The 10762-nt window shown below is 49.1% G+C and overlaps 1 protein-coding gene across 1 annotated transcript in view; it reads left to right on the top strand.

The window, feature by feature from the left end:
* Positions 1-1781: 1781 nt before the first annotated feature.
* The window catches only part of VPS4B (vacuolar protein sorting 4 homolog B), a 29031-nt gene continuing 20050 nt past the window's right edge, over positions 1782-10762 (top strand). Inside the window, exon 1 of the mRNA XM_055417501.2 lies at positions 1782-2053. Within this exon, the coding sequence (XP_055273476.1) occupies positions 2027-2053 (27 nt within the window). The 5' untranslated portion in view covers positions 1782-2026. The remainder of the gene's footprint in view (positions 2054-10762) is intronic.

The raw sequence follows: 10762 nt of genomic DNA, 5'->3' as shown, positions 1-10762 counted from the left end.
GCTAGAAAAGGAAGAGCAAAAACAGAAAGAACTGTCCCTGCAAACAACAGAACGCTGGGGAAAGATCTTATTTTAGTTTTGCCACTAATCTCTGACTTTCCATCGTCCCACATAAAGCACTTAGCACTTAACCTTCCCTGTCACAATAACTGGAATAAATAATATCTGATCTGACAGTTTCAGGGCTTCCCAGGTGGCACTAGAGGTAAAGAGCATGACTCCCAATGCGGGAGACATAACAGACGTGGGTTCGTTCCCTGGGTTAGGAAGAGTCCCTGAAGGAGGGCATGGCAATCCACTGCAGTGTTCTTGCCTGGAGAATCCCATGGACAGAGGAGCCTGGTGGGCTACAGTCCATAAGGTCACAAAGAGTCGGACACGACTGAAGCGACTCAGCAGCAGCAAACAGCTCCACAGGATTTGTTCAGGTGCCACACCCCACCAATCTACTGGAAACTCCTTGAAAGGAGGGCCTGACACAATTTTCATTAAAATCCTCGGGGCTTCATCGAGCCATGACAGTAACCATTTGGGAAAATGCTTGTTGGATGAAATGTAAAGTGTGAGCAATAATAAGTGCTAACACATCCTGAGATCCTCCTGTCACTCATCACCGTGCAACGCGCCTAGTCATGCAGCACTAGCATTGTCCACAGTCCTGGGAGAGGTACCATAATTATCCCATTTTGCAGAGGAACAAATGGTAACCATGACACCACCTTATAACAGAAAGCAAAAAGGAACTAAAGAGCCTCTCGATGAAAGTGAAATTAAAGTGAAAAAGCTGCCTTTAAACTCAACATTCACAAAAGTAAGATCAAGGCAACTAAATGGGTAAACAGTGGAAACGGTGTCAGACTTTATTTGGGCGGGGGGGGGCTCCAAAATCACCGCAGACGGTGACCGCAGCCATGAAATTGAAATACGCTTGCTCTTTGGAAGAAAAGCTATGACCAACCTACACAGCGTATTAAAAAGCGGAGACATTACTTTGCCAACCAAGGTCCATCTAGTCAAGGCTATGGTTTTTCCCGTGGTCATGTATGGGTGAGAGTTGGACTATAAAGAAAGCTGATCACCGAAGAATTGATGCTTTTGAACTGTGGTGCTGGAGAAGACTCTTGAGAGTCCCTTGGACTGCAAGGAGATCCAACCAGTCCATCCTAAAGGAGATCTGTCCTGGGTGTTCATTGGAAGGACTGATGCTGAAGCTGAAACTCCAGTACGTTGGCCACCTCATGCGACGAGTTGACCCACTGGAAAAAGACCCTGATGCTGGGAGGGATTGGGGGCGGGCGGAGAAGGGGACGGCAGAGAATGAGATGGCTGGATGGCATCACCGACTCGATGCACGAGTTTGAGTGGACTCCGGGAGCTGGTGACGGACAGGGAGGCCTGGCGTGCTGCGGTTCATGGGGTCCCAGAGTCGGACACGGCTGAGCGACTGAACTGGTAACCGGCCCAAAGGCCCCACCAGTGGGTCTGGGAGCTCGGATGACAGAGCGACAGAGCACGCCCCACGCTCAGTCGCGTGAGAGGCGCCAGAACCAGTAACTCATCTCAAAGTACACCACAGCCGCAAAAGGAAGAAGCAGGAACAGCCCTGCATCCCCAGCAGCCCCACCGGCTCAGCGGAGCCGTAGTGCGCCTGCGCCCAGGCTGACTTCCGCCAGGCCTCAGCGGGGTTCAGGGACCCGCGTCCCGGTCTCGCGAGGCCCAGGTCTAAGGCGAGACCGCGACAGTCAGAGACGGGGTGGGGCGCGTGCTGATGACGAAAGCGGAAGCTCTGCGGCAGGGGCGGGACGCGAGCGCGGCGCGGGGGGCTGGGATCGCGGAAGCTCGGTGGGGAGGGTAGGGCGCTCTGGCAGTGCCGGGCGATTTCCGAACAGGTTCCCGAGGGAGGCAGCCGCGAGGTTCCAAGCCGCCGGCGTCCGTGCGTCCGGGCCGCTCCAGGTGTGAGTCGACGTCGCCCTGTGGCCTGCCTCCGCCCCCGGCCCTCCCCGGGGAGCCGCCTCGGCGCTCAACCATGGCGTCCACCCCGACCAACCTGCAGGTACCCTCGGCTGCAACCCCGGAGCGCGGCGCGGGAGGGTGGGGGGCGCGGAGGGCGGCCGCGGCCGCGCCCCTCGCGGGGCGGGGAGGGCGGTGCCCGCGCCCCGAGCCGGGGGAGAGGCCGGCTTTCCGCCTGCTCCCGGGCTCGCCGGATCCCCCCTCGCGGCAGGACTCCTGACTTTGGTTGAGGCTCTTCTGCCGTGTGTGTGTGGTGGTTTTCCCTTTCAAACCAGCCGAGTTTGAACCGAACTGGTTGAAGCTTGAAGGAGAGGCATAGACCCCAGTGGGTGTGAGGGAGAAAGGAAAGAACGGAATGCGTACACTGCACTGCTCTGGATCAGATGAAAATAGGAAGGTTGGAGTCCTCTCCTGGTTCCTCAAGCTGCTGTGGCAAAGCCTTTCTTTCGAGCTGTCAGATGAGTAGAATCTTGAGCTCAGAATCTGAGGAATCCGTGAATTCCTGGAGCTCTCCGTTCAGGTGCGCCCTGATGGCTCCCCAAGTGTGGCATGTAAATAAGATCATGAAGTAGGCTTCATTTCAGCTCCTTTGTTAATTCACCTTTCCACCCCTACCGCAGTGAGTTCCGTGTTTTATTCGTAAAGCACGTGATCCTAATATTTTAGACAGTTGTTCAACCTCTGTGGAATGGAATTCTTTGAGATGAGACATTTTTTAAACAGTGCCTCCCGTCCCTCGAACGGATATAGGACTTAAGTGGGGTTTCAGTTCAGTCGCTCAGTCGTGTCCGACTCTGTGCGACCCCATGGGCTGCAGCACACCAGGCCTCCCTGTCCATCACCAACTATCCGAGTTTACTCAAACTCATGTCCATTGAGTCGGTGATGCCATCCAACCATCTCATCATCTGTCATCCCCTTCTCTCTCCTTCAGTCTTTCCCAGCATCAGGGTCTTTTCCATTGAGTTGGCTCTTCGCATCAGGTGGCCAAAGTATTGGAGTTTCAGCTTCAGCATCAGTCCTTCCAGTGAATATTCAGGACTGATTTCCTCTAGGATGGACTGGTTGGATCTCCTTGCAGTCCAAGGGACTCTCATCAATCTTCTCTAACACCACAGTTGAGAAGCATCAATATTTCGGCGCTCAGCTTTCTTTATAGTCCAACTCTCACATCCATACATGACTACTGGAAAAACCATAGCTTTGACTAGACTGACCTTTGTTGGCAAAGTAATGTCTCTGCTTTTTAATATGCTCTCTAGGTTGGTCATAGCTTTTCTTCCAAAGATCAAGCATCTTTTACTTTTATGGATGCAGTCACCATCTGCAGTGATTTGGAGCCCCCCAAAATAAAGTCTCTCACTGTTTCCATTGTTTCCCCATCTAATTGCCATGAAATGATGGGACTGGATGCCATGATCTTAGTTTTCTGAATGTTGAGCTTCAAGCCAACTTTTTCACTCTCCTCTTTCACTTTCATCAAGAGGCATTTTAGTTCCTCTTCACTTTCTGCCATAAGGGTGGTGTCATCTGCATATCTGAGGTTATTGATATTTCTCCCAGCAATCTTGATTCCAACTTGTGCTTCATCCAGCCTGGCATTTTACATGATGTACTCTGAATGTAAGCTAAATAAGCAGGGCGACAATATACAGCCTTGAGCTACTCCTTTCCCAATTTGGAACCAGGCCGTTATTCCCGGTCCAGTTCTAAGTGGGGTTTAGAATGTGACTTAATCTCGAGGGCAGCAGTCCACTAGGTAAGTTTGGGACAAAAGAGTGGTATGAATACCTATGTTGAATCTTCCTCTTGGTTTAACGATTGAAAAGTCATCTATTGAATACAGGCACCTAGGATAATTAGCAGAGGATCTACTTAGCCCAGAATGGTTGATCCTGAAGAAAGATCACTGAAAGTAGACCAATTTAAATCGAATCAAATTTTCACCAGAAAGGGGGTGAAGTGCTTGCTTGGGACTTTTATATTGAAAATCGACGAAAAAGGTTATAAAAATAAATGTTTTGTTTCACAAAATATAATTGCAACTGTGACTTGTTTCTTAGAAAATGTCATGTGTTGATTTTTATATGTGTATCTTTTTCAACAAGATTTCATTAAACAAAGATGCAACAATAATGTAACCCCATTCAGAAGGGGTCTTTTTGGTAAATGTACTTGGAAAAAGTATTGGTCATTTGATAAAAGTGTTGTTCCCTTGAGTACCAAAGGTGGTTTCTTTTGAAGTGCCCATCTTGCCTTCATCCTTGTTGGTTTGTCAGTTAACTGCATGGTTTTATTCCACCGTCTGTAGAACATGTTTTTTATTGAAGTTTCATTGAGTTACAGTTTTATACTGGTTTCAGTTGTACAGCGTAGTGATTCCGTTTTTCTGCAGATGATGCGCCACTAAAAGTGTTTACAAGATGAAGGCCGTGATTTCCTGTGGCCATCTGTTTCCTTGTTGCTCATCCACCTCATGCATAGTCCACCAGCGTTTCATTTGTCAAGAATTTGCATGTGACTTGGGCTTTCTACAATATAATTTTCATCTACTGACCCATGTTTTTTCTTTTGCAAGATTGCAGTTTCATTCTATAATTGTTTGCATTATATTGGAATTGGAATTGGACTGTGAATGTTCTTAAGTGAATCAGTTTAAGATTGACCCGTCTTAAAGGCATAGTTGCTAGTGTTAAACAGGAAGAGAGAAAGAGTTGTATTTTTATCAGTGGTTGGGTCAGGTGCACTTTCTCATTCAACCTTTTCGATCTTCTAATGTAGGAAATTTGGGTGAAGAATATTCAACTAACAAATAACTTTCTAACCAAATGAGGCAAAAATCCCCATAGCCAGATGCTTATAATTAAATGGAGGAATGCAGATAATGAAAAATCAAAATAAAATAATGCAACGATGCTCTCGTGAGGGAGGGCAGAAAGGAAGGGCTTGTGTAACTCTCTGAGGATAAATGAGAATGGTTCCACAGAGGAGGTGATGGTGAGCTTCGGTAAAGTGAGATCCTGACAGTAACTGTCTGCCCAGGGTTTGGTGTGACCTCGTCTAATCCTCAGAACGGCTCTTCATGGAGAGTATACTTCAGTTTCTCAGTATAAGAATCCAGAGCTTATTAAGGTTATCATTTACCCAGAGACATACAGTTAATTTGTTGAAGGTAGTTTTGAATCCAGACCTATCTGCTTATATGTTGGTGCTTTTTCATGATAAAATCATGCTTTCTTGGACAGGAGAGTAGGATGCATACCAAGCAGAGAAAAGGAACTTACGCGTCAGTCTAGAATTGTGATAGACCTCAGGGAGAGTAGGATGCATACCAAGCAGAGAAAAGGAACTTATGCTTCAGTCTAGAATTGTGATAGACCTCAGGGAGAGTAGGATGCATACCAAGCAGAGAAAAGGAACTTACGCGTCAGTCTAGAAGTGTGATAGACCACACTCTCAGGGAGAGTCGGGAGAAACTGCAAGTTCATGTGCATAGAACTCACGTTTCCTCAGTCTGGAATGTCGTTAAGAGTGTCTACGTGTGGGGGCATCATATAAAAAATATATCTTCCTTGATTTCCAAGGGCTTGTATTCTGATGTGAAAACAGAGATATACAGTGACTGTCGGGGTATCCTGTGACCTTTGGAAGGCTGTGCAGGGGGCAGTGGGCATTCGGAGGACACATGGTTAGGTCTCCTAGGCTTGCTGGGGAGGGCTGACAGCAGGACCACAGTGCCTGTGCTGAGTCCTGGAGAAGCGGGAGTTTTACAGGGAGACGCTAGGGCACAGTATTCCGGGTGGGCCGCACGCTGTACACACAGGTGCTGAGTTTGAGCCATCTGGGTTGTCCCAGTAGTTTGGTGTGACGGGAATGGAGTGTGCCAGGGAGAGGTCGAGCCTCGGCGGCCACCTCCTGAACAGCACTGCGCGCGTGCAGGTGATTGGCCCCATCCTGCTCCACATGGGGAGTCAGAGAGGGCAGGAAGCTCCCGTTTTTGTTTTAGAACAAAACCATTGTGTGTGCACGGGGACAGCTTGATGGGTGGCAGGCCTGGAAGCCCCGAAACCAGTTAGGAGGCAGGTTCTGTCTCTGCAATGGAGTGTGGCGGAGGCCGGGGTGGTGCAGTAGCTGTGAGAATAGAGGCAGGGCTGGTGAGAGACAGGCTGAAGAGGAAGGGGAGTTGGGCGCGCTCTCAAGGCCTGGCGTAGTTATTCATGGGGTCGCAAAGAGTTGGTCACGACTGAGCGACTGAACTGAACTGAACTGAACTCCACTTAAAAAGTGAGTTTTCTCCCAGATTCCTTGTTGGTGTCTGAGTGGGTTGGTTCTGGGATTACAGGGAGAGAGGGGGCAGCTTTGGGGCCGGAGGGGTTCTGAACTGTTGGGGCTTGAAGTGCTTGTGGGAACAGTCAGGTGGCAGTGTCCGCTGAGCAGTTGGGTTCGTGTGTGTGGAACTTAGACGGGTGGGGATGAGGATTCGGGGGCTCCAGGTGCACAGCAGTGGAGAAGGAGATGGCAGCCCACTCCTGTGTTCTTCCTGGAGAGTCCCAGGGACAGGGAAGCCTGGTGGGCTAACGTCTATGGGGTCGCACAGAGTCAGACACGACTGAAGCGACTTAGCAGCAGCAGCAGTGCACAGCAGAGGTGGGGCATCGTGGAGTTCATGGAACGAGGGGAACAGGGATGGAGGCACAAACCGAGTGGGCTGGCAGCGTTAGGAGAGAGAAGGGAGCCCGAGAGTGGTGACACCTGGGAGGACGGGGGAGGCCACGCCGCGGGCCTGTCTGATGAGGGCTGGGTGCTCACCTGGTCACCCGGAGCCCGGGAGTGAGAGATCGGGCGTCAGGGAGCAGTAAGACGACTGGGAGGAACCGGGAAACCGGGATGCATGCAGGGTTCTCCTTGGGACGTGGCTGTGGAGGTGAAGAGATGGGTAAGTTGTTAGTTACATGGAACCTTAGAATTAGGGAGAGGTGGTGCATTTTGTTGGTGTTTTGTAGCTGTGAGTCCAAGATAGGACTTACATTTTTACGCTAAGGGTTGCTCCCTTAAAAAAGGGGAAAGTTAGCTTGGGGAGAACAGTTGCGCTGATATAATTGAGGGGGGTAATTGTCAGAGGAGGAAGCGGGGGTAGGTTCCAGAGCACTGGGGAAAAATTAGTCTTGAAAGACGGGGGCTGGGCCACCCTTCCTCTTGAGACAGGTGGTTCTGGAATTTACTCAGGGTTTTCTCGCATGCACGTGTTGTGGTCTCCTACCTGAAAAGGGCAGTCCTAGGAGTCCCCAGCCTTTGTAACTCCACGTCAGTGACTAGATCCTGGCTGATCCCAGCGTCCAGTAAGTCGCGTGCCGGCCTCTGTGCTAGACTCTGGAATATGAAAGAGCCGTTACAACAGCCGTGACTCTTGTCCTCAAGAAGCTTATATTCTGGTAGGAGAGGACAGGCCAAAACCAAACCCACCTGCACAGAAAGAAGCTGCTGGAAGCATTTTAAACAGAAGAGTGATATGTTTGAAAATTGAATTAATTTGGGAATCATCAGCCTAAAGATAGTTTTAATCATTGAGAACAGCTCACCTAGGGAGGTAGTAAGCAGAAACCCCACCCAAGCTCAGAGGAACCGTATTATCTTTCAGTGTCGCTTACAAGAAGAATCACCAAAGGATACTGAGCAGGATCTGTCAGAGAGGTGGGAGGAGAGTGTAATATTCTTTTGTAGAATATTGTCGTGGGATCATGATGAAGACAGCTGGCCTTCGGATCTGGCGTCACAGAGAACCTTGATATGAGCAGTTTTATTGGTTAGATAAGGGACAGGAGCCCAGGTTGATAGCTGAAGGGTATGCAGAAAAAGGGAATTGGAGAGAGTAGAGGCTGCTTTGGTGAAGTTTGGGCTCTAAACAGTAGCAGGGAAACAACCAAGCTGAAGGGGTGTTAGTGTCAGGGCTCTCTAGAGAAGGGTTGATTGCAAGCACACAGAAATATCTGGTGGAGAGAAGTTGTCAGAGATGACAGGTGGAAGCCCCCGTCCTGGTGGAGGTTTTCTGTATGGAAGGAGATGGCCAGTGAGTGAGTGTGCCGGGGTGGGATGGAATAAGCACAGGGTACGCGGAGGGTGCCATCCTAAGCATGAGGATGGGACGCAGCCTTTTAAACAGGGAATCAGCCTTTGAATGGAGCCTTCCTGAGGACAGGCTTCCCTGGTGGCTCAGCTGGTGAAGAATCTGCCTGCAATGCGTGAGACCTGGGTTTGATCCCTGGGTTGGGAAGATGCCCTGGAGAAGGGACAGGCTCCCCACTTCACTGTTCTGGCCTGGAGAATTCCATGGACTGTACAGTCCATGGGGTCGCAGAGTCAGACACAACTGAGCGACTTTCACTTTCTCTGAGAACTGGTATTTGAACTATGATCTGAGGGCAGAGCATCCTCAGGAGATGGACCCGAGTGTGCAGGGACCACAGGGTTTCAGTTGACACCCAGACAGACCCAGGCCCCGCAGATCATGACCCAGCATTGGGGACAGATTGTCTGCAGGGGGAAACTGCCAAAGGGCGCCCCTCCCTGGTGCTGTATGGATGTCAGCATCGCATGTAGAGCAGGCTGACTGCTTAGAGGGGGCTGGGCAGAAAGTCCGACAGAGGCAGTAGAGGATGAGCCGGGGTGGCAGTGATTGTAACTTTGTTTCAAATGCAAAGTGCTCACAGAAATGAGGATGAAGTGAAGCATTCAGCAGAGGGAAAACAAATGCATGTCCTCAAATCCTCATCTGTGATTAGAGGTGAAACCCTTGCTGTCCAGTGTGGTCGCTACCTGTGGCAATTTACATGTCATTTAAATAAAATTTAAAACTCACTTTCCAGTCACACCAGCCAAAAGTTTCAAGAGCTATATGCTCCTGTTCTGGACGATGCAAATACAGAGGTGTACCTCATCAGAAAAAGTTACTGTATATGGAACTAGATTATTAAGTACTGACTATACAGGTTTCAGCTGGTGTCATTTTGGTTCCAGAAGAGGGCCGACTGATGCGTCCATGCTTTATATCCTGCTGGGCTGACCAGACTTGCAAATTAAGCTTTGAGTTCAACTATCTGAACTTTGAAGCATGTACTGCTACATTTGATCAACTCTGAAACACACCTGCTACAGCAGTGGGAAGGCCTGTTCCTCCCATTTATCCCATTTATATGCAGCCCATGAGCAGTTGCTTCCAAATATACTATTTATAGCATATGATTCGTTTTTGCATTATATGAATAATTTCCTAATTGTGTGCTTATTTTTGGTATAGCATGACCATGATCACTTTTTCCTACTGGCTCTTATTTCTGTTGAATATAGTTTTACTACCTAAATTAATGCAGGCAGAATGTTTCGTTAACCGTGCTTGTTCTTCATGTGTGTGCATATTTTAGAATATTAAAGATAGCTTTCTTAGTGAAAATCTTGCTGAGATGATCATAGACCCACGTGCAGCTGTGAGGAATACTGGAGCCTGTGTAGCCGCCACACTGTCGTCCGCAGGGGCAGCGTCCCGTGTGGTAGAGTCACATCCCGGATGTTGACCTGCCCAGAGTTCCCCGGGTTTACTTTGTGTGTCTGTCAGAGTTCTGACGCATGAGTTGATTCTTGAATCCCTTCCCCCCCGACAGTCACGGTACAGAAGTGCTCTGTCCACGGGCAGCTCTCTTGCAGCCTGTTTACTTTGTGTGTCTGTCAGAGTTCTGACGCATGAGTTGATTCTTGAATCCCTTCCCCCCCACGGTCACGGTACAGAAGTGCTCTGTCCACGGGCAGCTCTCTTGCAGCCCGTTTATAACCACAGTCCCTTCTCTCTCTCTTCCCCCTGCATCCCTGTCTCCTGGCGATTAACTGTTCTTCGCCTCTGGTTTGTCATTTGAGGTTGTGTGAATGGAATCATGCAGTAGGTAGCCTTTCAGGATTGGTTTTTTCACTTGTTCCAAGATTCATCCACGTGCTGTGTACCAGTAGTTCACTACTTTTTGTTACTGAACAGTACTTTCTCCCTGCTGTGGGCGTACCAGCCTTCAGCCATGCAACTTTGAAGGACATCCAGAATGTTCAAGTACAGTTTTTTGTGTGAACGTAGTCTTTTCTCTGGGCTGAACACCCAAGAGTGCAGTTCCTGGTTCGCATGGTAGCTGCCTGTTTAGATTTGTAAAACACAGACCTGTCTCCCAGAATACCTGTGCCGTTTCATGCCCCAGCAGCGCATAAGTGACTCACTTCTCTGTGTCCTCATTACCGTTTGGTGTTGTCACCGTTTTTTGTTTCAGCCGTTCTGACACGCGTGTTGTGATGTCTCCCCGGGGCGTTTAGTTTGCACTTCCCTCGAGCTAGCGGTGTTGAGCGCCTTTTTATGCTCTTACTTGCCATCTGTGTATCCTCTTTGGTGAAACGTCCGTTTATGTCTTTAGCTTTCTGCTTCAGTTGTTTTTAAACTGTTGGTTTCTGAGAGTTCTTTCGTGTTCTGAGTACTAGTCCTTTCCCTAATATGTGGTTTGCAAACATCTCCCAGTCTGTAACTTGTCTTTTCATCCTTTTAACAGGATATTTTGCAAACCAAAGGTTTTTGAGGAGGCCCAGTTTATCATTTCTCCCTCCCCCCGAGGTGTAATTGATGCATATAGCTTGTCGGTTTCAGGTGTGCAGCGTGGTTCGCGGTTTGTGTACGCTGTGAGAGGATCCGCACAGTGAGCCTAGTTAGCATCTGTCACCACGCATGCTT

Source organism: Moschus berezovskii, chromosome 28 (assembly GCF_049115385.1).
Source record: "Moschus berezovskii isolate FMDL1 chromosome 28, NW_MosBer_1.0, whole genome shotgun sequence".
NCBI lineage: Eukaryota > Metazoa > Chordata > Mammalia > Artiodactyla > Moschidae > Moschus > Moschus berezovskii.
The sequence above is the reverse complement of the archived record's forward strand: the minus strand, read 5'-3'. Positions and strand labels throughout refer to the sequence as shown.